Raw genomic sequence first — 26,330 nt, 5'->3', positions numbered from 1 at the left:
GTATCTGTTTTTTTGTTACTATCTTTTATTTTTATTGTATTTAAATTAAAAAAAATTTTATTTTGGAGTATAGTTGACCAACAATGTTGTGTTAGTTTCAGATGTACGGCCAAGTGATTTAGTTATACATATATCTATTCTTTTTCAGATCTTTCCCCCATATCGTTTATTATAGAGTACTGAGGAGAGTTCTCTGTTGATTTTTTTTTTTTTCCTTTAAAGAGATAGCCTTTATTTGAAGGATTTTTACACTGAAGAATTAAAAAAGTGGTAGGTTTTTGGAACTTACTGACCTGTATTGAAAAGGAACTGTTGACAAAGATTCACCAGAAATAATCTGAACAAGCAAGAAAATATACTTAATACTACTGAAACCTACTAAAAAAGTTCCAGGACACACGGTTTCTCTGACATAACAATACCTCTAAGTGCTGTCGTGGATATGAAACTGACTGCTTGTTACTTTTTCTAAACAATCAGTGCTATAGTTAACAATATTCAATCACTTCTGTTCTTTCCTGAATATATAAAAATTAAAATACTAATTAAAAAACTAATATATTCTTCTCTTTAAATGTTTCTTACACATACAATTTCCATATTTTCGGTCAATAGTGATGTGGTTTAAGAGCTATTTCATTCACAAGTCAAACAACAATCTACCCAAAGGGAACTGATAGTCTTTAGGCTCATAGTGCAAATGAAGAGTTCGGGAATGCAGCAACTGACATTTCTAAAATACAAAACAGATCAAATTCTTAGGAGAGACATGCAATAAGCTCTATTAAGCAGCTGGCCACAGAACGAGAACATTGGATCATGTCACTGGTGATTTCAATGGGACGCCAGGTAGTTCCAAACTCAACTCGAACTCTCATCTTAGGCTTTGTATTTTGCTTTTCCAGTTTCAGTAATGACACACACGTGATTCAAGTCCCTGAAGTATTCATTATAGTCAAGGGCATATCCCACAACAAACTTGTCTGGAATTTCAAATCCAACAAAGTCTGGTCTATATCTAACACTTCGAGGGGTCCTTTTCACCAGCAAGCTCGCAACCTTGACCATCTTTGGTTTATGCTTCTTGACCAAGGAAAGCAAAGTCTGCATTGTCTTCCCAGTGTCAATTATATCTTCGACAATCAAGACATTCTTTCCAGTTAAAGTTGAGAGATCATCTCCACCAATTACTTTTATCTCGCCTGTTGACTGGTCGTTACAGTAGCTCTTCAGTCTGATAAAATCTACAGTCATAGGAATGGATTTGTCACTATTTCTGTTCAGTGCTTTGATGTAATCCAACAGGTCGGCAAAGAACTTATAGCCCCCCTTGAGCACACAGAGGGCCACAAGGTGATGGCCACCCATTTCCTTCATCACATCTCGAGCCAGTCGTTCGGTCCTGTCCATAATTAGTCCATGAGGAATAAACACCTTCTGCAAATCCTCAGCATAATGATTGGTTTTACAAAATAAATCTAGGTCATAACCTGGTTCATCATTGCTATTCACCACGCTGGGGCTGTGGGCCGCCATAACGTAGCCGGCTGGCACGCAGGCTGAAGGCAGTCTGGGGCTGATTATTTTATATATATCAGTGTGTGTATGTTAATCCCAACCTCCTAATTCCTATCTTTAAAAAATATTTATGAATTTGTAAGTCTGTATTTTCCTATTGTTTAATAAATGGCAAAAGGCTATTTTTTTCTCTGCCATGAAGATTCAGTTTATGAATGATATATAGATCCAAGGGAAGGTGGCCAGTATCTGGATATTGTTTCTTGTAGATGTGTTGATAATTCCTTGTAGATTCTGGCATTGTAGATTGTGTTTTGGGCAGATTTGTGGAAGCTTGAGAGTGGCTCACTTTCCATAAAACCTTTAGTTTCCACCCTACTTCACAAATATTTACTCTTTCCTTCTCTCCATTTTTCTTTATCTCCTCTCCTTTCTTCTTTCAACTTATATATATTTTCACATTCAGCCACTATTCAAGTTGCTTTATTATCAATTGTTTTGGATGTTATTAATACATAACTGTTGAATCAGGTTCAAATTGTTTAAAATTTCAATGTCACATAGTCACTGAGTTTCATTTAGCTCATAATCCTACTTAATCTAAGAAAAAAAAGTTCAATGGACCAGGTAGAATTCTAAAAGAAAGAACTTCATTTTGTGTGACCACAGCTGTGTGTGTGTGCTTAGTCGCTCAGTCATGTCCAACTCTTTGCGACCCCATGGACTGCAGCCCACCAGGCTCCTCTGTCCATGGACTTTTCCAGGCAAGAATACTGGTGTGGGTTTCCATTCTCTTCCATGGTGTCTTCCCCACCCAAGGATAGAACCCTGGTTTCCTGCATTATAGGCAGATTCTTTCCTGCCTGAGCCATGCCCACAGTTATCTCCTGACATTTACCATCAAGCAGAATATTAATCCAGTGTGGATGCTGATAAGCTGGTGTAGCTAATTGCTGCTCTGGATACAAACAGATGTATTCAGTCTGATGTCCTGTCCATGTTAATTCATCTTCCCATCTCTATACTAGCTGGTACACTGTTCCAGTTAATAGAGAGACAGCAGTATGAAGTTCTGGAATAAAGGAGGATCCATGGTTAACAAACAACATTTGGGTCAGCCGTTGAAATGGAAGAGAAAAATGGAGTCAATTATCTTTATGAGGGATCTTTCTACCAATTGTTTGGGGGTTGAATTCACAGGACCTCTGGAACATAGAAAATACTCACAGAAGAGAAAAAGAGAAAGAAAGACAAGGAGGCCATATACTATGTTGGCAGTTCCAGATTATAATCTTTTCAAGGCTCTTAGCAGGCTACTCTGACTTCTGATTTAGTCATGGGGGAGCCCTTTCAATGGCTTTTACTATTGTTCCTCCACAAATTCTCACCCAGACATTTAACCACTTGACTGATTTAGGACCAGATCTTAATTTTTAATAATCTAGTTTATGCAAAAGGGCAAAGAAGGAGGTTGTTCCTAATAGAAAAGAGAAACAAGGTGATTAGGAAAACAAAGACTCACAGTGATAGTTTGCCTTCAAGAGTCTGGAAAACAATGTCAAAAGGAAATAAGAGGAGGGGAAAATGAAAACCTTACTAAGGATGACATAGTCATTCCTCTCTTTAACAAAAACGTTCTCATCATAATTTTTATTTTGGGGGGAGGGATTCAAAAAATTTAGTAGGATTATCTCATTTAATCTTCAATAAAAACTCTCATTCTAGGAACTTCCCTGGTGGTACAAGGGCTAGGACTCTACGCTTTGACTGAAGAGGGCTTGGGTTTAATCCCTGGTCTGGGAACTAAGATCCCACCTGTTACATGGCATAGCTTGCTGCCCCCTCCACCAAAAAAAAAAAAAAAAACAACAAAAAACCTTTCATTCTACTAATGAGGAAATGAAATTTAGATTAAGTTGCCCAAAGTCATACAATGAATAGGCACAAAGGTGGAACCTTAGCCTAGCACTACAAGAATCAAGAAACTTTGCTCTTTGCTGCTGTTTTAGTATGTCATGATAGTTACATGGTATTTTCCCCTTTAATTTACTTATTGTAGAGAAGTTCATTAATAGATTTTATAATATGGAACAATCATTGAATTCCTGCTATAAACACTTCTTAATTTTCATATCATCATAGGTAGTAGTTACATACACATTGTTAATATTTTATTTCAAATTTTTGCATCCTTATAATAAGTGAGTGTTCTTTTTGAACTATACTCATGAAGTTTTGGTTTCAGGAATAGGTTAGACTAATACAAATGATTTCAGAACGTGTCCATATTTTCTGTGTACTGCAGCACTTTAAACAATATTGGAATTATCCACTACTTAAACAGTCTTTGGTACTAGCCCAAACAACTCTCTGGACCTATTGGAGTGTTACCTCCATTGTCAAATCTTTTTTTTTATTAGTCTTTACAAATTTCTTATCCTTTGGTAAAATAATTTGGATAATTTTACCTTAAAAGTTGGGTATTTTACTTAGATTTTTCAAATTTATCACAAAATGTTGGCCACAGTATTTGTATCTAATTTTTAAATAGCCTCTATATATGTGATTATGCTTTCTTCTACATTTCTAATCTGTGTGTGATCTTTTTAAATCAGATATGCCAGAGGTTTGTTTATACTATTGCTCTTTTGAAAGAACCAGGTTGGGTTTTATTATTCAAATCTACTTGATTTTTTGTTTTCTAATTCATTTATTTCCCCTCTAGCTTTAGTATATCTTTCCTCCTTTTTAAGTCTATTTTATGCTGTTCTTTCTTTAATTTCTTAAGATTATTCTTTCATAATTTCTTTATTTTTATTTTTTATCCAGTTTTACTAAGATATAATTGACATATAACAAACACTGTGTAAGTTTAAGATATACAACAAAATGATTTGACTTATATATATCATGAAATAATTGTCAATAAATTTAGTAAACACCATCATCTCGTATAAATACAAGGTTGATTAAAGAAACAGAAAAAAATTTTTTTCCTTGCCATGAGACCTCTTAGGATTTACTCTCTTAACAACATCCATATATAATGTATGACAGTGTTATTTAACATATCGTACATTACTTCCCAAGTACTTATTTATCAACTGAAAGTTTATACCTTTTGACTGCCTTCATCCAATTCTCCTTTCCTCCACTTCTGGCCTTTGGTAATCACAAATCTGATTTTTTTTTAATGAGTTTTTGTTTGTTTTGGCAGTATAATTGACCTACAATATTATGTTAATTCCTGGTGTATACCAGGATAACATAGTGTTGTATACCATAGTGATTTGGTATTTCTATACATTTCAAAATGATCACCATGATAAGTCTAATGACCATTCATCGTGATTTTTAAAACAAAGATAAACAAAACAAAACAAAAACCCTAATTTCATCTGAAGCGCACAGACACACAAAAAATTATCTCACAAAAACCTAAAGCTCACTCCCTCCCTTGCATAAGCATTCACATCATGCAAAAAAGAAAAAAAGTCTTCCCTCTCCCACTAAGGATGCCTTCTTCTTTGTGTCTGGGTGAGAACCTGCCTCTGATATAGAAGAAGGAATAAATTATACATCAGGGTAAACCCAATAAGTGAAGCTGGTGGAATAGGGCTTGGTTTTCAACCCTGAAGATCAGAACTTCATAGGAAACATGGAGGGACTATTTAGTTCATCCCCACGGGACAGAATTTATCCCAAGGGCAGGGCATACTGTTGGTGGGAGGGCCCTCCAGATCATTGTCTTACTACACTGTCCTCCTCCTGTATTTATTGCTTTACATATGTAACTCATACTTGGCAATAAATTCAGCCAGTCTAAGTACAAAGCACCCAGCACAGGATCTGTCCATGCCAGGCTCCAGGAGAGCTGGGAAACAGTGGTTTGTGGTGGGTTTTTGCCTCATTCCTGTGATGGCCACCCCTGGGGGAAGGAAAAGGAGGTATTAGAGGGTGGGTGGTGAGTGCTTCCTTTTGGGGTCTTGTCTTTAATTCACTTTCCCTAGCTGATCATAAGGGTTATTTATCTGCCACATTCCATTCCATGGGGTATAAGACCCAGAGTAGTATTTTTTGGAACTACTGTCAATGGTAAGCAGGCTATAATGAGTGATTGGTACTAAGTAAAGCAGCAAGGAAGTAGAGATCATAATTCAGAGGATGTTGTAATTGGACTAATTTCCTGTTTGTAATGTTATTGCTCCTGAGCACTGATTCTGCAAATTTAATTCACTGTCTTAAATTTTTGATTCTTTGGCTTCAGCAGGACATTAAAGGCACTTTTTCAGAGATAAATGTATACTTGTGTGTGTGTGAGCAACCATTACAGGCAAAGCAGAGCCAAAATGCAGCTGAAATGAACATTTACCTGTGCATGAGGTTTGTAAGCAATATGAATGTCAGGAGGGAGAGTATTCTGTAGAGGTCAGATATCTGCATGCTGGGTGGCTAAACTCAGATATCTGTTTGTTTGAAGACAGGATGGCATTTATTTAATTTTCCTGAGGAATGTATGAATGAGATTGATTATAGCTATGCATGGATAAGCATGTGTACGTCTGTGTAAAATTTGGAGTTATTTCCAGCATCTGGTGTGTGAGTTTGTGTTAACTTGTGAGGAGACTATGCAGTGAGGAGTGTGACTGCAGCCCACATGGCACTCAAAGTAAAGACTCCAGAGAGGGGATAAAGAGTTTATTAATTTGCCAGACCAGGGGACACCCCAGTGAAGACATTTACTGAGAACAGTGGCAAGGAGAAAAACATCAAGAGTGTTAAAGTTTTAGTTCATAGTGGTCATGCTAAGAATTAATACTTACCAGAACAGAATGTACATGGTTAGATAAAGCAAGTTTCATTGTTCATTGGTCAGAAAGGAATGTGAAGACCTCAGCAAGGGTCTGGGTTCCCAGGGTCAAGATTAATGACCTTTATCAGCTGGTGAGACCAGTTACAGTGATACATGACAGTCAGATCCTCCTTGGCAGGCACTGATGTAAGTGGAAGTACTTCCTCTCACACAGGTGTAGACATCAGGAAACCCTCGTGGAGGTTTCATGTGTGTGTGTGAACGTGTGGATTACGACAACTTCTGCTAGTTTCAAGCTGTGCTGACCCCGGTTCCTCACAGCCTCTTTAGGACTGAGATCTCGCTTCTCAGATATCTGAGATGAAATAGCCAATTACATCCCTTTCAGAAGTCTTCAAAGATACAGTAATTTTAAAAAATGTTTGCAAGCAATTGAGAAGGATTCTGATAGGATGACAGAGTCAAATACACAGAGAGAGGGTGTGGGAGTCAAGGGCTCCTTTTGCTCACAGTCATTAGCACAATGTCACACGCAGGTGCACTTTGAGCACAAGTAGGACCAAGAATGGCACCCCACTGCAGTGTTCTTGCCTGGAGAATCCCAGGGACGGAGCAGCCTGGTGGGCTGCCGTCTATGGGGTCGCACAGAGTCGGACACGAATGAAGCGACTTAGCAGCAGCAGCAGCAGGACCAAGAAACACAGTCACTAAGGCAACCCACAGAATGGAGTGGAAAAATATTTCTTAAATCAGATCTCTGATAAGGAATTAATATTCAGAATATATAAAGAACTCCTACAATTCAACAGCAGGAAACCAAACAGCCCTATTAAAAACTGGGCAAAGGACTTGAATAGACATTTCTCTAAAGAAGACACACGAATAGACAATAAGCACATGAAAAGATGCCTAACACAACTAATCATTAGGGAAATGTAATAAAAACCACCGTGAAATAGTACTTCACACTCATTAGAATGGCTGTTATTTAGAAGAAACCCCCCAAACAACAACAAAAAACTTTTAATTTAACAAATTAAATGTTGACAAGGTTGTTAGAAATTGGAACTCTTATGCACTGCTGGTGGCAATGTAAAATGGTGCAGCTGCTGTGGAAAACAATATGGCAGTTCCTAAAAAATTAAAAATAAAATTATCTTATGATTGAACAATTCCACTTCTGTGTATATATTTAAAAGAATTGAAAGCAGGTACTTGGATGTTTGTACACCTATGCTTATAGCAGCATTATTCACAGACTCATAAGATGAAAGCAACCCAAGTATCCATTGATGGGTGAATGGATAAACAAAACATGGTATATAACATGGTATATACATACAGTGGAACATTAGCCTTTAAAAAGAAGGAAATTCTGCCGGTTTTGATGACCTGGATGCAATTGGAGGACATTATGCTAAGTGAAATAAGTCAGACAGAGAAAGATGAATACTGCATGATATCACTTATGTGTGTAATCTTTTTATAAAAAGTCCAACTCATAGCAACAGAGTAGAATGGTGGTTACCAAAGGATGGGGCATCGTGAGGCTGGGTAATGGGGAGCTATTGGTTAAGAACAAGCTTTTGTTTAAGATGATTAAGGCCTTTATGATCTAATGTATAGCATAGTGACTATAGCATACTAATGCAGTGACTAATACTGCATTGTATAATACAATTTAAATTTGCCAACAGAGTAGATTTTAAGCAATCTCACCAAAAAAAAGAGGTAAATATGTGAGCTGATAGATGTGCTCATTAACTTGATTGTGGGAATTCTTTCACAATATTCACAGCTATTAAACTATCACATTGTATACTTTTAAATATATTATGATTTTATTTGTCAATTATATCTCAATAAAGCTGCAAAAAAGTAAATTTTTACACATGCTATAGCATGAATAAACCTTGTGTTAGTCCATTCAGGCTTCTGTAACAAAGTACTACAGATAGAGTAGCTTATAAACAACAGATGTTTATTTCTAACAGCTCTGGAGATTGGATGTCTGAGATCAAGGTGTCAACATGGTGGGGTGAGGGCCTTTTTCTGGATGACAGAATGATCATATCCTTCCTTGCAGAGGGCCTAGGGGGTTCTGTGGTACCTCTTTTATAAGAGCATTAACCTCCATCATGAGGGCCCCACCCTCATGACCTAATTGATTCCCAAAGGCCCCAGTTACTAGTACTGTCATCTTTGGGTGTTAGGATTTCAACATAGAAATTTTGGGGAGATAGAAACATTCAGCCTACTGCAAAGCTTGAGGATATTCTGCTAAGGAAAAATGCAAAAAGACAAATACAAAGACAAAGACAAAAAAGTAGTCTGATTTCCCTTGTATGAAGTGCCTAGAGTAGTCAGATCTAGAGACAGAAAGTAGATTGGTAGTTGCCAGAGGTTAGAGGGAAAGGGGATTAGTGCTTCATGGGTACAGAGTTTTAGTTTGGGAAGGTGAAAAAAAAGTTCTAGAGATGAGTGGTGCTGATGATTGCATGACAATGTGAATGTACTTAATGCCACTGAACTATACACTTAAAAATTATTAAAATGGTAGATTTTATGGATGTGTACTATATATGTGTTTTACAACAATTTTTAAAAAGCGTTGGTTACTAGATGAGTTATATTTTTGAAGTATTCAAGGTTGTCTAAGTTTGTTTTGCTGAAAGGGTGCAAAGCCAGTAAGAGAAGGACAGCTGAAGTGTCAAGGCCTGTTTCTAGCAGGTCCCACAGCTGAGATAATTTGGGGAAAAGTGCATGTAGTCTGTTCTAATTTCTTGAAGCCCAACCAGAAACTCTGCTGGCCAAGAGGGCTGCTGCAGGACAGGAGGTGAAAGTAGTTAACAGTAGCTGATATTTGTTTCACTTGCCTTGCTCTCTTATGAAGCACATGATCACCCTGAGAAGAACGTACTGTAATTTTGAGCAGGGGATGCTGAGGCTCAGAGAAGTCTTTGGGACCATCCCCAGACCACACAGCTATTTCCCTGAACTCAAACCCAGGAACCCTTATACCAAATCCTGTCCCTATAGCACTTAATGTTTTCTAGTGACATTGTTTTGGTTTGAAGCTAAGAAACTGCTCTTATAGCTGTGGATAGACTAAGATGATGGGGGACAGTGCAGGCAGTAAATGCAGGCCTGACCCACCTTTTAAAAATCACTTCTAAGTGAGGAAACAACTCAGCTATGACCATCTCCATCGCTGATGTCAGGCCTCTGGGACATCTGATTTCTAACATTCTTTTTCACTATATTTTTCTGATTATAAATACTAAAATTGGCTTATTGTGGGAACTGAGAGATAGGGTAAAATTAAAGAAAAAATAAACAAATTGCTGGAGGTAACTAGTAGTGGTAGTTTGGTGTAAGATTTTTCCAGTCATTTGTTTGAAAGCTAAGGTGAGATTAGATAGTGTGTATTAATTTGTAACATGCTTTTATCATCTAATGTACACATTTTCTAGGTCATTATGTATGAATAGTACTTGCTTTGACCTGAGCTTTAAGGTGTAAGAAATAATTTTAAGTACATCTCCTTGCCGTGGGTATATTTATTAAGAGTCTTTGGCTTTAAGTAGCAGAAAGTAACTCTGCCTAGGTAAGCCAAAAGGGGAATTTCCTGAAAGGATATTGAGGCAGCTCCTGGAATCTGAGAAGAATCTGGACAATCAAACAGATAAGAAGGATAGAGTCAGGACTGCAGGGCTGCAGGGATTCCCTACCTCTGGTTTTCTCAATTCCAGATGTCATATTCCCAGGTAGGATGGTGACTGGGGCCCAATGCTGGGCCAGTCAGCCTCGGCCAGGACAGAGTTGCGTTGTGGCAAAATGATAGTTCCGTAACACGTGAATATTGTGCTTGTGCATGTGCTAAGTTGCTTCAGTCGTGTCCAACTCTGTGCGACCCTGTAGACTGCAACCTGCCTGGCCTCTCTGCCCATGGAATTCTCCAAGCAAGAGTATGGAGTGGATTGCCATGCCCTTCTCCAGCTCTCGTATATTGGGAAGGGCGATTACTGGGAGGAGGAAAAAGTAGCTTGTAAAATGCCAGTAGTAAATGCAGTAAAAAATAGATTCCTACCTCAAAGGGAAAAGAAGACAATAGATCACTTTCTTTGAATACCTTAAAAAAAAAGATTGGACATATTTAAATCATCCCCCAAATGCTCCACTAAAATTTAAGGTTTTCTGAATTGTTAATCGAAATGTTATTAATTTTGGAACACAATTCAATTGACCTGTATGTCGATGCAGTGTTTGTGTATTTCAAGAAACATTGAGGCTACATGTGTAGGTATTGTGTATTTTATGCAGTTTTTATGGGATGCAGGGCATTATTCTAGTGTTTTACGTATTTGTAGAGGTTTATAAAATGGTGATTAGTTTTGTTAATTCTCTTTATAGTATCTATATTTGATTTGTTGAGAAATCCTTTGTCAGGAATGAAACTTCCAATTAAAATGTTTTTTCCATGGAAAATATGATCCACTCTATGAAATTGTTTCTAAAAACATGATGCAGCTGAAATCAGAACCTGCTAATTTATCCATATGAATCTACAGAAACTTACAGATGTGCATATATTATCATGTGAACACATATGCACTCTTCCTCTAACAGGCAGTATACACACTTCACCTGATCTAAGTGAGACTAGTTAGCTATCTGTCCATATCTAAGTATGGATTTCAGTGGATCGCCTCAAGTGTTTGAGGAGAAACAGATTAATTTAGAGCTTAAAATGCATGAATGTTAAAGTGTATGCATTTGGGGACGACCTCAGTATTTTTAGCTTCAATTGCTGAATGAAATAACTTTTTCCGGTGATTTTTTTTCCCTCAAGCCTTCTTTACTGTGCAGAGCCAGTTGAGAATGTATTCTGGTATCTCCCTTTTTGGCCCTTTTTGGTTTCCTTTAAAAGTCAGTACTGAATGTTTGTAATACCCCAAGCATATTCCAGTATATTCTGTGCAAATGTCTCTAGGACCAAGAAACTGGGTTTCTAATTTTGATTTTGATGGATACACTGGTCATTTCCTGGTCTGAATCATTTAACAATGCAAGTAGAATAGGCCTTTGTACCATTGCTCTTAGAAACACCAGTACTGCGGTTGCATAGGAGCCTCCTGAGAAAGCTTAGCGTGGGCCTCAGAGTGTGTCTGGCTAAGAAGGGATTGAGTCTCTATCCTTTTTTAGTGGGGCAGTCAATCACAAGGGCTCCATCATCCATCATCTTTGGGCATTGAGGTTCTCCCTGGAAGCCTAGTGTATGGAATTTGGCCTGGATTCAAGATACCATATATCCAGAAAAATCAAAGATGCAGTTGCTTTTAGGAAGTGAGCTATATGGAAAGCACTAAAAATTCATTAAAAAGTAATCTCAACCTGACTTTTCTTTGATAAAAAGAAGGCTTTGTGGTCAAAGGAAATGCTAGACAGTTGGCAGTCTCTCCCTTTGCCAGTCAGATTTGTTCCATTTCTTATCAGGATTCTCCTTAGGAAAACTGTGAAATGCCTAATGGAGCAAATGCAGGTTCTGACCCATTTACTTAAACATGAGTTGGAGCTTATGAGAGCTGCACCTCCTCTAGGAAAATGTGAGTGTGCATGCATGTTTGAACAAAAAAGGATAGTTCACTATTAGCTCTGACAATGCCAATTTTTAAAAAGGGAAGATATCTTCTAGTTCAATGTTTATGCCAAAGTAAAGGAGCATAATTCTGGCAGCAGCTCATTAGCAGGACTTATGGATCTAGAAACAGATGCTGAGATGGAGAGTTAAATGCAAAAGGTATACTGGGAGAATTCTTAAGATCAACACATAGGGGAGTGAGGGTTGCAGGTCTGACATGGTGGCAGTGTTGAATAGTGATGCTGTCTCAACAAAGCCCTCAGCATATCTCCTGGGTGCGGAGACCAGGCCTTTGAACACCATATTGATTTGTCATGTCATGTCACGTCATTTGTCATGCCTCTTGGGAGGGACATGTTTATGGTAACTAAAAGGTAACTAAAAGAGAGACAAGTTCTGGGGAAGGAACTCAGCTGTGAGACATGAGCAGCGAACATTCCCACAACCAGGGTAATGAGTACTTCTGTTCTGAAGGGGGATCTGGGTTATACAAGGGGACAAGGATCATACTTTGTTTCAGTGCCATAGAGCTGTCTAAACATTTACATACTGAACATTCAGGATGTCCAAGGCAGCCCACTAGGTGCCATGGAGGCATCTAAAGAAAATCAAGTAGGCATTCTGCCTTTATAGAAACTTGGACCATCTGTTGCTGTATGTATAACAGACATAATTGGGCCTCTTCCACAACATGTTTTCTGTATAATTCCAGTTATAACCAGAGAGTGTGCTGTTGGGTACTAGACATTGTAAAAAGCAGTTTAGAACCAGTTCTCAAAGCAGATAGACATTTTAAGGATAAAGCAATAATTATGGATAACATTTTTGAGGCATTGTTCTAAGCACTATCTTTATTCCCACTTTATAAATTTAAGAAACTGAGACATAGAAAGCTTTAAAAATGTGTTCAATATCACAGAGATTATAGGAGACTGGTAAATTTTGAATTCTGGCTGTTGATTGCAGAGCCCACTCAACCAGCCTTTTTTTTATTATCATAGAGGAGTTGTAGATAAATTAGAACCCTCCACTTTTCCCCCTGTTAACATTTATAGTAATTTTGCACTTTTGTTTATTTATGTATCTCCCCCAAGCACTTTCTTCTGTATCAGGAACAAGATATCATGTCACTTAATGAAACTTAGTTGATACAAAAAGAAGAAGGATTTCGGTTTCCCTCTCCTTTCTTTTTTTTTTTTAATATATTTTAATTTAATTTTATTTTTTAACTTTACAATATTGTATTGGTTTTGCCATATATCAAAATGAATCCGCCCCAGGTATACATGTGTTTCCCATCCTGGACCCTCCTCCCTCCTCCCTCCCCATACCATGCCTCTGGGTCATCCCAGTGCACCAGCCCCAAGCATCCAGTATTGTGCATTGAACCTGGACTGGCAACTCGTTTCATATATGATATTATACATGTTTCAATGCCATTCTCCCAAATCATCCCACCCTCTCCCTCTCCCACAGAGTCCAAAAGACTGTTCTATACATCAGTGTCTCTTTTGCTGTCATTGAATGCTGGTAGGAGAGACAAAGAGTGGAAGGTCATAATTAACAGTATGTAAAAGCAGTTCCATAACCCTTGTGTTTATGTAGTAGAAAACTCATCTCTTTTAAGACCCAGCTGCTTCCTGTACCAACATACTGAGCTAGACCAAGGTCAAGTACGTATAAACAATCTGTCTGTGATGATTAAAAGGTTGTGTTTTAATAGGTTTTTTGCCACATACAAGCTAATAGCTGATTGTGATCCCATGGCCTCTTACATTCATTTCTGGTTAGCTCCAGAAGAAGGCTCAGCAAACCACCTGCTATCTGATTTTGATTTTGCCATATTTTGAGCCAAGAATGGTTTTTGACTTTTTAAAAATGATTGGGGGTGGGGGATCAAAAGACAAATATTTTGTGACTTGTGAAAGTTATATGGAATTCACATTTGTGTCCGTAAGTGTTTTTGGCACTCAAGCATGCCCATTCACTTACGTGTTGTCGGTGGCTGCTTTTTCAGCTGCATAGGCAGAGTTGTGTTGTTGTGACAGTCTATATGGCTCACAAAGCCTAGCAGTTTTTACTCTCTGGCCCTGGACAAAAAAAGGCATGGTGATTACTGCTATGAAGAGGTTCTCAATCTGACTCAGCTCTATTGGAAACACTTGAGGGAGCTTTTAAAACTCCCAATCCTCAAGTCCACCCTCACCCACTAAATCAGAATGTCTGGAGATGACACCCAGTCATCAGGATTTGTTAAAGCTCCCCGGTGTTTCCCCAGTGTGCAGCCACAGTTGCAAACCACTGCCTAGAACATGAATATATTTCGAGGGGCATATGGTCTAGACCTCTCAACATCCAGGCTGCCAGATATGGGACAGAATGCAGGTCACTTATCACCACCCATGTGTGCAGGGGATCATGGGAACAAAGATATTCAGGGTCTTCAGATACCCTCTGATGAAAGCCTTTCCTGTGAGAAGAGCAGAGATAAAGAGGACAGAGGGGAGAGGAGACGATTATACTAAATATCTATCCTAGCACATTGACTGACTAAATTGAATACAGATTTCCCCCCAAATGGAACATAATTAAGTGCGTAGCCTTCCCCATCATAGCTGCCTGGAGCAAGTGACCTAATTCCTTAACGTCCACTAACACAGCCATCTGGGTGAAGCTGTAGAGCACAGAACCAGGCACCCTGTGCAGTGCGTTCAAGTAGAAGTTCTGGTCTACTGTGTGGTCCTTGAGCTGATCTGCTTTAGAATCACTGGGGAGGCTGTTAACCTGCAGACCTATAAAATCAAAATCCCAAGAACAGTCCCAGGAATCTGCATTTTTAACCAGCAAGCCAGTTAATTTTTAAGAACTTGAAAGTTTGATAACCACTTACCTAAATGGTTATCTCAGTGAATTCTTAGCTAATATGCAGGCCAAAGTTGTCCCACCAGTGGACCCAACTGGCTAGACCAGTTACTGATTCCTTCTAGAGGCACACACACACATTTTTGAAAACTGGACTTGCCAGATAAAATCTGTAGTGTATATACCAAATAGCCCATAAAACACTGAAAGTTATTTTTTTTAAACAGTGGTGGGAGTTATACACTCATATTACCCATTATTGTCTTGCTCAACATTATACATACCTTTATGGCAAACTGTATTAAGTATCTTAAATGGCACCAAATTTTCCTTTTATGAAGATAGGCCTATTTTTGGAAGTAGATAAGCGTCATTTGGAGTGAAATATGATGAATAAAGGTGGGTGATTATGTTGAATCTGTTTTTTTTTTTTTATTCATTAAAAAAATTCTTAAGTGACCACACTATATGATCAGTATACTTTTTAACCTCAAAAGATATGCCTTAATAATAATTTAGAATATTTTGTCTAAAACAGAATGGTTTTAGTTTATTCCAAAGTAAAGGAGGACAGTCTTTTGGATTTACCAATTCCAGTGTGTTTTGTGTGAAATCAACCCCATATCTCATTTTGTATTTGAAGGTGTAGAAGCCACGTTGCATTTTGAAACATGTGATCATTTTATGAGAAATCATTGTGGGGATAGGAGAAGATCAGGACTTCATTTCTGTTTACTGGGGGGAGACTTGCAAGGGAGGTGCTACCGTGGAGACAGAATGGTCTTTCAACTTCATTAAAGTACAATTAATGGGTTAACCTTTGCATCGGAGCCAAAGGGCAGAATCACAAAATAGACAGAACAACCTGTGTTCTGTGGTGGCTTGGGCTGGGTAGAATTGCAAATGTACTTTATAATCAGATTTTGAATAGAATTCAGGTTGAACAGAGTGGTGAGATAAGTCCATGTGAGAGTAAATGCTGTGGGCATTCCTAAAAGGTTTGATTTGACCATCCTGGGACCCAAAGTGCCTGTTTCCAAAATGAAAGGATATATTTTATGGGCAGCATCAACCGTCCCAGAGTGCATGGGCAATGCCCTTGATAGTAACACAAAGGGAGTTTGAAGTTTTCCATTTTCTGCTGGTCTAGGGCCATTGACTGCACTCATTGTGTGCTTATCGCCACGGAGGCAGGCTCATGTTCTAAAGTGTCCTGTCTGAGGCTTGCATATATTCTTGGAGGTCTTTAATTTCACCAAGCTGAACAAAATTGAACACATAGATCATTGAGCTTTGATGTTCTGAAGGTAAAGGTTTCAAAAAATTGTTACTAGTTTCCCTAGAACAATTGGAACAACATAAAACTAACACGATGTGGAGTCTGAATTACAATCCTCACATTCATCAATAGGAAGGCGGTTTGAGACATTCAGGTGACAACTTGTCCCTGCACATTATTAACTGATTCATTTAAAGATTCATGTTGGAAATGAAAAGTAAGGGAAAATCCCCTGTGACTTTGTTCTACTTACATATTTTTGAATTCTTTTTTTGGAAAGGCTCTTTCAGGGAATAAAAGTTATTCTCATTTCTATTGGTTTGGACAAAAAGGAACTGTGTGTGTGTGTGTGTGTGTGTGTGTGTGTGTGTGTGGAGATGGGGAGAGTTGCTTTCCTGGGCCATTTGCCTGGTTTCATGTGACACATTTTCTGGCTTTCCTATTTACTGAAGAACTGCATTTTGACATTCACTAGAAACAATCTGTCTCACAGGCTCCCACCCTCCCTTAAACACTCCACTTTGTCTTGGATTAGGATATTGCCTTCCAAATTAAAAAAAAACAAAAACAAAAATACACAATGATTGGGCAGCATTGCTTCCAGAGGAGCTTAACTGTTTAAGGGTTAAAGACATGGAAAAATTATAACTTAAGTACTGTAGCGGCCAGGGGTTGATGAAGAAAGGTAGCTTTGTTTGGGTGACGTTTGGGCTCTGTTAAAACAGACAAAATATCTTTTTTCGGTCTTATGGCGTAGGCAGGATTTTATATGCTTAAAAGCAAATCTTCAACTGCATTCTCATTCTCTTACATCAGCCTGCTTCTCCCCTTCTCTCTCATGTGGCAAAACAATAAACAAAGTGACCACTGTTGGTTCTCTGGGTCTCTCTCTCTCTCTTTCTAGTACAGGCTCCCAGGATGGAAATCTTTAGCCATTTAAACTCTGAAAAGTCCTGCTCCTCTAAGAGAGGACGTTTGCTGAATGTTTGCTTGCTGGAGAGTGTCCCATGGTTGTCAGCTTCCAAGGGGTTATGCAGAAATGCAGGCTGCTTGGGCAGCTTGGGTGGTGGCACCGTCATCTTGGGAGGAATCCCTGCCTCGGGATCTCTGTTTTCTTTTTCCTCAGCATGTGTAAAGTCAGTGCTTTAGGTTGCAGGGTGTGGCAAGAACGCCAAAAAGCATTGAAAGTACTATTTGTTCTTGAAAATGTTACAGTTAATCTCTTGGTCCCAGTCTAAGGGGAAGAAAAGATCTTTGAGAAGAAAGGCAAGGAAACCAAGCACATATGTGCTTTCTCTGACTGGGGTTTCAGATTCATTAATACTGATGTAAGCAAAGAAAACAGTTGGAGTGGTTTAAAGCAGTGGTTTTTAACCTGAGATCTGTGGGTTCCCAAGAGGCCCACAGATGGTTTTCTAGGGGTAATGCTGAGGGGCGAGAGTTGGGGCATTGGACCCATTAGAATTAAAAAGAGTATTTGCGCAAATAGGCCTTTGTTGGAGAGAGATCTATTGATCCTCTTTCAGTTCAGTTCAGTTCAGTTCAGTCGCTCAGTCGTGTCCAACTCTTTGCAAACAAATGAACTGCAGCACACCAGGCCTCCCTGTCCATCACCAACTCCTGGAGTCCCATGTCCAAACCCATGTCCATTGATCGGTGATGCCATCCAACCATCTCATCATCCGTTGTCCCCTTCTCTTACTGCCCTCAATCTTTCCCAGCATCAAGGTCTTTTCAAATGTCAGCTCTTAGCATCAGGTGGCCAAAGTATTGGAATCGCAGCTTCAAAATCAGTCCTACCAATGAACACCCTGGACTGATCTCCTTTAGGATGGACTGGTTGGATCTCCTCACAGTCCAAGGGACTCTCAAGAATCTTCTCCAACACCACAGTTCAAAAGCATCAATTCTTTGGCACTCAGCTTTCTTCACAGTCCAACTCTCACATCCATACATGACCACTGGAAAAACCATAGCCTTGACTAGATGGACCTTTGTTGACAAAGTAATGTCTCTGCTTTTTAACATGCTGTTTAGGTTGTTCATAACTTTCCTTCCAAGGAGTAAGCGTCTTTTAATTTCATGGCTGCAATCACCACCTGCAGTGATTTTGGAGCCCAGAAAAATAAAGTCAGCCACTGTTTCCACTGTTTCCCCATCTATTTGCCATGGAGTGATAGGACCAGATACTATGATCTTAGTTTTCTGAATGTTGAGCTTTAAGCCAACTTTTTCACTCTCCTCTTTCACTTTCATCAAGAGGCTCTTTAATTCTTTTTCACTGTCTGCCATAAGGGTGGTGTCATCTGCATATCTGAGGTTATTGAGATTTCTCCTGGCAATCTTGATTCCATCTTATGCTTCATCCAGCCCAGTGTTTCTCATGATGTACTCTGCCTATAAATTAAATAAGCAGGGTGACAGTATATAGCCTTGACGTACTCTTTTTTCTAGTTGTAACCAGTCTGTTGCTACATGTCCAGTTCTAACTGTTGTGTCCTGACCTGCATTCAGGTTTCTCAAGAGGCAGGTCAGGTGGTCTGGTATTCCCATCTCTTTCAGAATTTTCCACAGTTTATTGTGATCCACGCAGTCAAAAGCTTTGGCACAGTCAATAAAGCAGAAATAGATGTTTTTCTGGAACTCTCTTGCTTTTTCGATGATCCACTGGATGTTGGTAATTTGATCTCTTGTTCCGCTGCCTTTTCTAAAACCAGCTTGAACATCTGGAAGTTCATAGTTCACATATTGCTGAAGTTTGGCTTGGAGAATTTTGAGCATTACTTTACTAGCGTGTGAGATGAGTGCAGTTGTGTGGTAGTTTGAGCATTGTTTGGCATTGCCTTTCTTTGGGATTGGAATGAAAACTGACCTTTTCCAGTCCTGTGGCCACTGCTGAGTTTTTCAAATTTGCTGGTATATTGAGTGCAGCACTTTTACAGCATCATCTTCCAGGATTTGAAATAGCTCAATTGGAATTCTATTACCTCCACTAGCTTTGTTGGTAGTGATGCTTCCTAAGGCCCACTTGACTTCACATTCCAGGATGTCTGGCTTTAGGTGAGTGATCACACCATCGTGATTATCTGGGTTGTGAAGATCTTTTTTGTACAGTTCTTCTGTGTGTTCTTGCCACCTCTTCTTAATATCGTCTGCTTTTGTTAGATCCCTACCATTTCTGTCCTGTATTGAGCCCATCTTTGCATTAAATGTTCCCTTGGTATCTCTAATTTTCTTGAAGAGATCTCTAATTTTTCCCATTCTATTGTTTCCTCTATTTCTTTGCACTGATCATTGAGGAAGACTTTCTTATCTCTCCTTGCTATTCTTTGGAACTCTGCATTCAAATGGGTATATCTTTCCTTTTCTCCTTTGCTTTTCGCTTCCCTTCTTTTCACAGCTGTTTGTAAGGCCTCCTCAGACATCCATTTTGCTTTTTTGCATTTCTTTTTCTTGGGGATGGTCTTGATTCCTGCCTCCTGTACAATGTCACGAACCTCTGTCCATGGTTCATCAGGCACTCTGTCTATCAGATCTAGTCCGTTAATTCTATTTCTCACTTCCACTTTAGTCTAAAGTAAAAAAAAAAATTAATTAATTACTGTATTTTTGGCAGTTCTTTTTGTCTATTATGATAAAATCACATAACATAAAACTTACCATCGTGATTACCATTTTAAAATGTATAGTTCAGTGGTATTAAGTACATTCACACTGATGTACAACCATCATCACCATCCATTCCAATAATTCTTTTCCTCTTGTAAGTCTAAAGCTCTGTATCTATTAAACAATAACTCCCCGTTCTTCCCCAGCCCCTGGCAATCACCATTCTCCTTTGCATGATTTTGACTACTGCAAGTAAGTGGAGTCATGCAGTATCTGCATTTGTGACTGTCTTATTTAACTTTTCATAATGTCCTCAACATTCATCATGTTGTAGCATGTGTCAGAATTTCCTTTCTTTGTAAGGCTGAATAATATTCCATTGTACATATGTACCACATTTTGCTTATCCATTCATCTGTCGATGGATACTTGGGTTGTTTCCATGGTTTAGCTATTGTGACTAATGCTATGGATGTGGGTGTACAGTATAACTATTTTGTAAAAGCAAGTTCATAAGCACAAGTTTCTGCTTTTTTCTTTTGAGTTGTATATTAAGAGATTTTCTGAACCTGTGAAGCATCTGGTGTCTCAGCTGACTTTAAAGTTCTGAGTGAGTGTGCTTTGCACACACGTGTGTTCTTCCTCCGAGGGCCAGGCTCTGGATGCTGTTGTTATCCCTAAGGAGATAATAAGCCAGTGTATGGAAAGCAAAGGGTGGGACAGCACGGGCCTGGGACATCCTCATGAGCCTTCCCCAGAGCTGACTGCCATCACCTTGCCTCATTCCCTTGGTGGGTTACCACAGCCATACTGCATCAAGGAACCCCTTTCTATGTGGGGAGCGAGCAGAGAAAGGACCATATACTTCTCCTCCCAGTCCCTAAAGCCTAGAACTACCCCCTTTTCATGCACCTGGCAATATGGTGCCTCCAATGGTGAGTCTGGGTTTCTAAGTCAGACTTGGATTTGAATTCTGTCTCTCCCACTATCTGCTGAATTATTTAGAGGCAGTTATTAAAATTCTTTGAACTTTAATTTCCTCATTTGTAAAATGGGGATAAAATACTTACCTTGAAATAATATTATTAAGACTAAATGAGTTGATGTCCATAAGGTGCTTAGTGCTGAACCTGACATATAAATAGGATGCCTCTTCATTAAAACTTAAACTCCTTGCTAGAAATCTAAAGATAGGGATTTCTAATGTGAAAGCATTGCTAAATCTGGGCAAGAGTTTTTTCTTTGTGAAACTTTGGAGAGTGAAAATCAGCAAGTCTACCCAATAAACTGAAAAGAAAAATCTGGTCTTAGTGGCTATAAAGATGGAGGCATTATAGGATAAGCTGGGAGGGGAACAAGAGAAATAAAAGTCTGTTATTATCTGTAACATGAACACTCTCTGACCTCTGCAGTTGTTGGCAAAAGAGAGACAGGCTGTGTCACTCCATAGGGACATTGTTGACATGCCCTCACATCTCCACAATACAGGAGCAAAACTCCTGCTGAGGAACTAACTTGCGTTCTTTTGAATATTTTAAAAGATTATAATCAACTGAACGATGAAGAAAAACAAAACACTGTTTACATCTAAACATCAATAGAATAAAAAACAGGAAACAGCAAATCACACACATAAAAAAACCCTCTAAGCCAAGTTACTCTTTAATGCTTTTTTCTATGTCCCTGTTTATACAGAATTAATTTTATATAGCTGCTACCAATGTGCATATGCTATTCCAGGTTCTTTTTTCCCACTAATTTATGTAGATTCCCTCCATATTTCTACAGTCCTAATATTTAACATTGCAAGTGGCAATATTTATGCTGATTTGTTTTGTTGGGGTTATTTTTTTTACTCTAAAATGAATGTTTCTTTTACATAACTACTCAGTGCTGTTTCAATACAAATTCTTCCTTCCTTGTCAAAAACTCTGATAAATATTATGACATTTGTCATCTTTTATATTAATACTAAGTAAGGCCACCAGTGGTGGATAAATATACCTGAAGTGGAATTATTCCCTTTTTTCTGTCAATACTGGCTTTGTAATTTTCTTTCTGTTTGTGAAATTAATGAGAGTGGAGCAAGTATCTTACAGTTGTTTCAATTTTTAGTTCTAAAATTATACTGAATGTTAACATTTTCCTGCTTTTAAAACTGAATTATTTCTAACCCCTTTCAGGTGAATTATCTAATCAGGAAGTTGGCAAATTATGGTCCTTGGCTGAATATGGCCAGCTAACTGTTTTTAGAAATAAAGTTATTGGAACACAGCTGTGTTCATCTGTTTGCATGTTGTCTACTGCTGCTGTTAAGTTCCAATGGCTGAGTTCAACATGTATACCTGTGGCGGATTCATTTTGATATTTGGCAAAACTAATACAATTATGTAAAGTTTAAAAAAAAAAAGAACAAAGTCTAAAATATTTACTATCTGGCTTTATTCAGAAAACGTTTTCAGACTCTAATCCCATCTCTTAGCTCTTACTCATTCTTGTTTCTACTACACTTTGTCCTGCAATATCAAAGTACTGTAGCTCCCCACGTGTTGTAATTATTTATGTTTGAGTATCTTCACACCTGCTCTCCCTTCTGTCTGAATTTTCCCAATTCCAAACTCACCCTTCCAAACTCTTCTTGAGGGCTGCTCATCCTATAAAGTATTCCCTTTATCCAAATTCACAACTTTACATTTTGTTAGATGTTATTGACAGTTGGAACAAGAATCAAGAAAACAGTGCCTGGGAAAGCACTTCATAAAACTTATAAAAGTTACTACTTCTAATAATAACTGCTATTATACTTGGCAACATCAGTGTCCACTTTTGTTTATACTTTTATTTCAACCCATTTACAGGGAGCTTTTTAGACCAAAGGACCCCAGCTGGCTCTCACGGAGTACAGGATCTAAGAACACCTTTCCCATAATCCCTCTTTGTTAAATACCAACAACAAGGGCGCAGGTCTAGTTACTCAGGCAACGCTGTAGGCTGGTTCAGATCAATTAGATGTGTCTCATCGATTACTGACTAACATTAAGATAACTCAAACCATCAGCCAGCCAAGCAAACAAAAGAGCCCAACTCTCAAAGTTGTCTTGTTTGACTCCAGAGAACAAGGTTGGAATCCTGGAGAAACAATAAATATGCTAAATCAAAAAGCTGCTTTATCCATTTGTTGCAGATAATTATGTTGAGTACATAGCTCTGCACTACTACATGTATAGAGCTATATATAGATCTCTTTTTTTGTCTATCTGATGCATATTTATTTTTAATGGATCTGCATTCCTTTCTCTGCATCTCCCTTCCTTTGAAAATCAAAACATAGAAAATATTTTCATGAAATCTAATATATATAAAAACTGTAGTAATATGTGTGTGTGTGCTAATTTAATGATGATGTCCAGTGGATCCGGAAGGAGCTTAGAGATTTCCTTTTGCTTTGTGAAAAGTTTAATATGTGTGTTGAAAGCCACAGGCAAAGGTTCAGATTACACCAAGTGAAAGCTCGGGTGGTTCTGAATGCTGAGTCCCAGAGACAAAAGCTCTTAGTTACAACTGCATTTCTGGAGAGGAGGGCGCCAGTGCATTCACCACTTCCATTAAGGAGCAACTACCTCTTTTAGTGGTGCTTTTCTCTCAGGAAGTGCAATATATAGTAAGGACAGAAAAATAAGCAAAGGAGGAAATTTGCTATTGATTTTCTTTTCTTCTGTGAAATTACATGAAAGCTCAATGGCTTGTAGCAGTAACTTAGTCAATAAGGTTCCATTTGAGACCACCTTGAAGTTTAATTCTCTCCCGATCCTTTTAAACTTCTACTGTTGGATTCTTTTGTATTTAATTGTTTTTAGCGATGAGATGCTATGAAGCTTTTTATTCACAACACCACAGGGGATTTTGCTAAAGATAACACTGTGAAATATTCCCAGACAGTAAAGTCCCATCCATCCTTTTTGGTTAGAAATCAACAGTACAGTGCTGAAAACCAACCTTGAAAACCCAAGGGAAAGAGACAATGAAGGTGAATATAGGACTCCTTATTATAAAGCAATTTTTCAGTATTAGTTGCTGGGTCTTCTTGGGTTTGAGCTGTGGTGAGAATAAGCTCAGTTTTCTCCTGTGGAGTGGAGGAGGCCCTTTATGTCAGACTCACCATCATCTGAGTGTACATTTTGGTCATAACAACTTGCTAACGTTTATTGAACATTTACTATGTACTTGATAGCTTGCTGAGTCCTTATATGGTTTCTGTTCTATAGGGAAGCAATAAGTCGCCTGTGTGAAGCTGTCCCTGGGGCAAATGGAGCCATTAAAAAGCGAAAGGTAAATAAATAATGGTGTGGTCTTTTTGTTTTATATTTCCCTAACTATGGGAAAGAAATATAATATTGAAATAGTTGTTTGTTCATTCCACCACATGACCCAAGGTCCAGAATAGCCTTGATTAGTTGGCATGCTATCTGAGATGCACTCAAAGTTGTTCTTCTTCAAATTTTCTGACTTGCCAGACATTGTCTGAAATGGTGATGCCTGGAGGGACAGAGTGGAGAAAGCACCTGAGTCTTTCCAAGTTAGAAAAAATCTGGTTGCAGGGCTGGGTCTTTACTTTCCTTTGAGCATGGCATCGCATCTCTGTAAGAAACTTCATTTTTGTTTCTGTAAGTTAAGTTGTTGACAAAATGACCAGTTTTGGTACCTTCCAATTTCAATATTTTATAATGTATGTATTCTGCATTTTAACATTTTAGGCTTTTAAGTCCAGGTTCGATGCAGGATACAGGATGCTTGGGGCTGGTGCACTGGGATGACCCAGAGGGATGGTACTGGGAGGGAGGTGGGAGGGGGGCTCTGGATGGGGAACACGTGTACACCCGTGGCGGATTCATGTTGATGTATGGCAAAACCAATACAATATTGTAAATCAATTAGCCTCCAATTAAAATGAATAAATTTAAATAATAAAAAAAAAGACTCCATGGCCTATTTTCAAATGGAAACATGGGTGCTGGTAGCAGTAGGATAGTAAATGGGTAGAAGGAGCTTTTTATGCTGAAAGAAAGCACAAGACTCCATGTTAGACTTGGATTTAAACCCTGTCTCTGCCCCTAGTAACTGTGTGACCTTGAACAAGTCATTTCACCCTTTGGATCCTTGGCTTCCTCATCTATAAAATGGGAGAAAATAGCACATACTTTATAGAGTTAGGTAAGAATCAAATGAAGCGATGTGTACATCACAGTGGTTAACATGGTGTCTGGGTTACATAAGCTTTCAATGATAATGGCAGTTAGTATTATTGTATTAGCACATTACCGACCAGGAGTTTTTGCAGAAACAAATGCCTGTGGCCAGTGATTTGTTATGTGACTGAATAATGAAACACTCTGGTCAATCATGTTTGGGTAACAAAAGATGTATTAATACATCTCTGCCAATTATGTATTAAGTTATTAAACCTAGAATAGTTGCTTCGAAGTCCAAAGGAGAGAGTCAAAGGCTCTTAAGATAGCCATATCAGTTACAGAACTGTAGATTATTTAAGAGGGGAAGGATTTTTAGAGATCTCCCAGGAAAAACCCTCTCACTTTGCTAGCTTCTAAAGTATGGCTCAAAGAGACTTGCCTTGAGTTACTAGAATGATCAAGGTCAGTGCCAACTGTCAAAGCCAGGTTTTTAGTCTCAGCTTAGTGCTCTATTACCATACCACCCTGTCTCATTTGTTTTTTTTTTTGGCCATCCCACAAGGCATTTGGGATCCTAGTTCCCAGACCAGGGATCAAACACATGCCCCTTGCTTTGGAAGCATGGAGTCTTATCCACTGGATCACCAGGGAAATCCATGCCTCATATTTTTAGCATTGCTCATTATCTCTTAAGGCTGAATCCATTGTCACCCAGAGTGACTCAAGTGAGCCCCATAGTACAGGAAACTGGTGAATGGTCCTTGCATTCTATTAGAACTCCTATGAGTAGTTTCTTTGACAGAACCCATGATCTGCCTATAGCCTCTAACCTCCTCCTGCCTCTCATAACCTCTTCAAATAGGAGGTTGTGACTGGATGATCCCAACTTAAGACTTTCTCATTTCAGGATTAGTGGGAGTCCACACTGGAAAACAAAATAAAGCAAACCAGGCTATCATCTTTCCAGAAAGTAAACATGTAAAGAAAAAAGAGAAATTATTGAGTTAACTCCTTGATAGCTAGATTTATACAGAATGTGCAGGTGCACTCAGTTGTGGCCAACTTTTTGCAATCCCACGGACTGTAGCCCGACAGGCTCCTCTGTCCATGGGATTTCCCAGGCAAGAATACTGGAGTGGGTTGCCATTGCCTACTCCTAAAGAGTTATTGAGTACTTAATACATGCCAGGGACTCTTCTATGTACTTCATATTTTTAATATTCTTTTTCTTCACAATTTGAAAAATCGTGTTAAAACACACATAATATTTACCATTGTAAACATTTCTAAGTGTATAGTTCAGTGAATACATTCATATTGTTGCTCAATCATCACACCGTCTATCTGCATTACTCTTTTTTTTTAAGAAAGAAAATCATTTATTTGAAGAACAGAATATATTTAGAATTGTTTGCTTCT

The 26,330-nt window shown here is 38.5% G+C and overlaps 1 protein-coding gene and 1 pseudogene across 2 annotated transcripts in view; one reads left to right on the top strand and one right to left on the bottom strand.

Moving 5' to 3' along the window:
* Positions 1 to 26,330, top strand: part of SHC4 (SHC adaptor protein 4) — a 137,588-nt gene that overhangs the window by 51,675 nt on the left and 59,583 nt on the right. For both annotated transcript variants that reach the window (XM_070378520.1, XM_005892149.2), the window contains exon 3: positions 23,988 to 24,051. In XM_070378520.1, the coding sequence (XP_070234621.1) occupies positions 23,988 to 24,051 (64 nt within the window). The remainder of the gene's footprint in view (positions 1 to 23,987; positions 24,052 to 26,330) is intronic.
* On the bottom strand, positions 576 to 1,546 carry LOC102283937 (hypoxanthine-guanine phosphoribosyltransferase pseudogene; annotated as a pseudogene).

This window comes from Bos mutus, chromosome 10 (genome assembly GCF_027580195.1).
Source record: "Bos mutus isolate GX-2022 chromosome 10, NWIPB_WYAK_1.1, whole genome shotgun sequence".
NCBI lineage: Eukaryota > Metazoa > Chordata > Mammalia > Artiodactyla > Bovidae > Bos > Bos mutus.
This window is presented reverse-complemented; position numbering and strand designations above follow the sequence as displayed.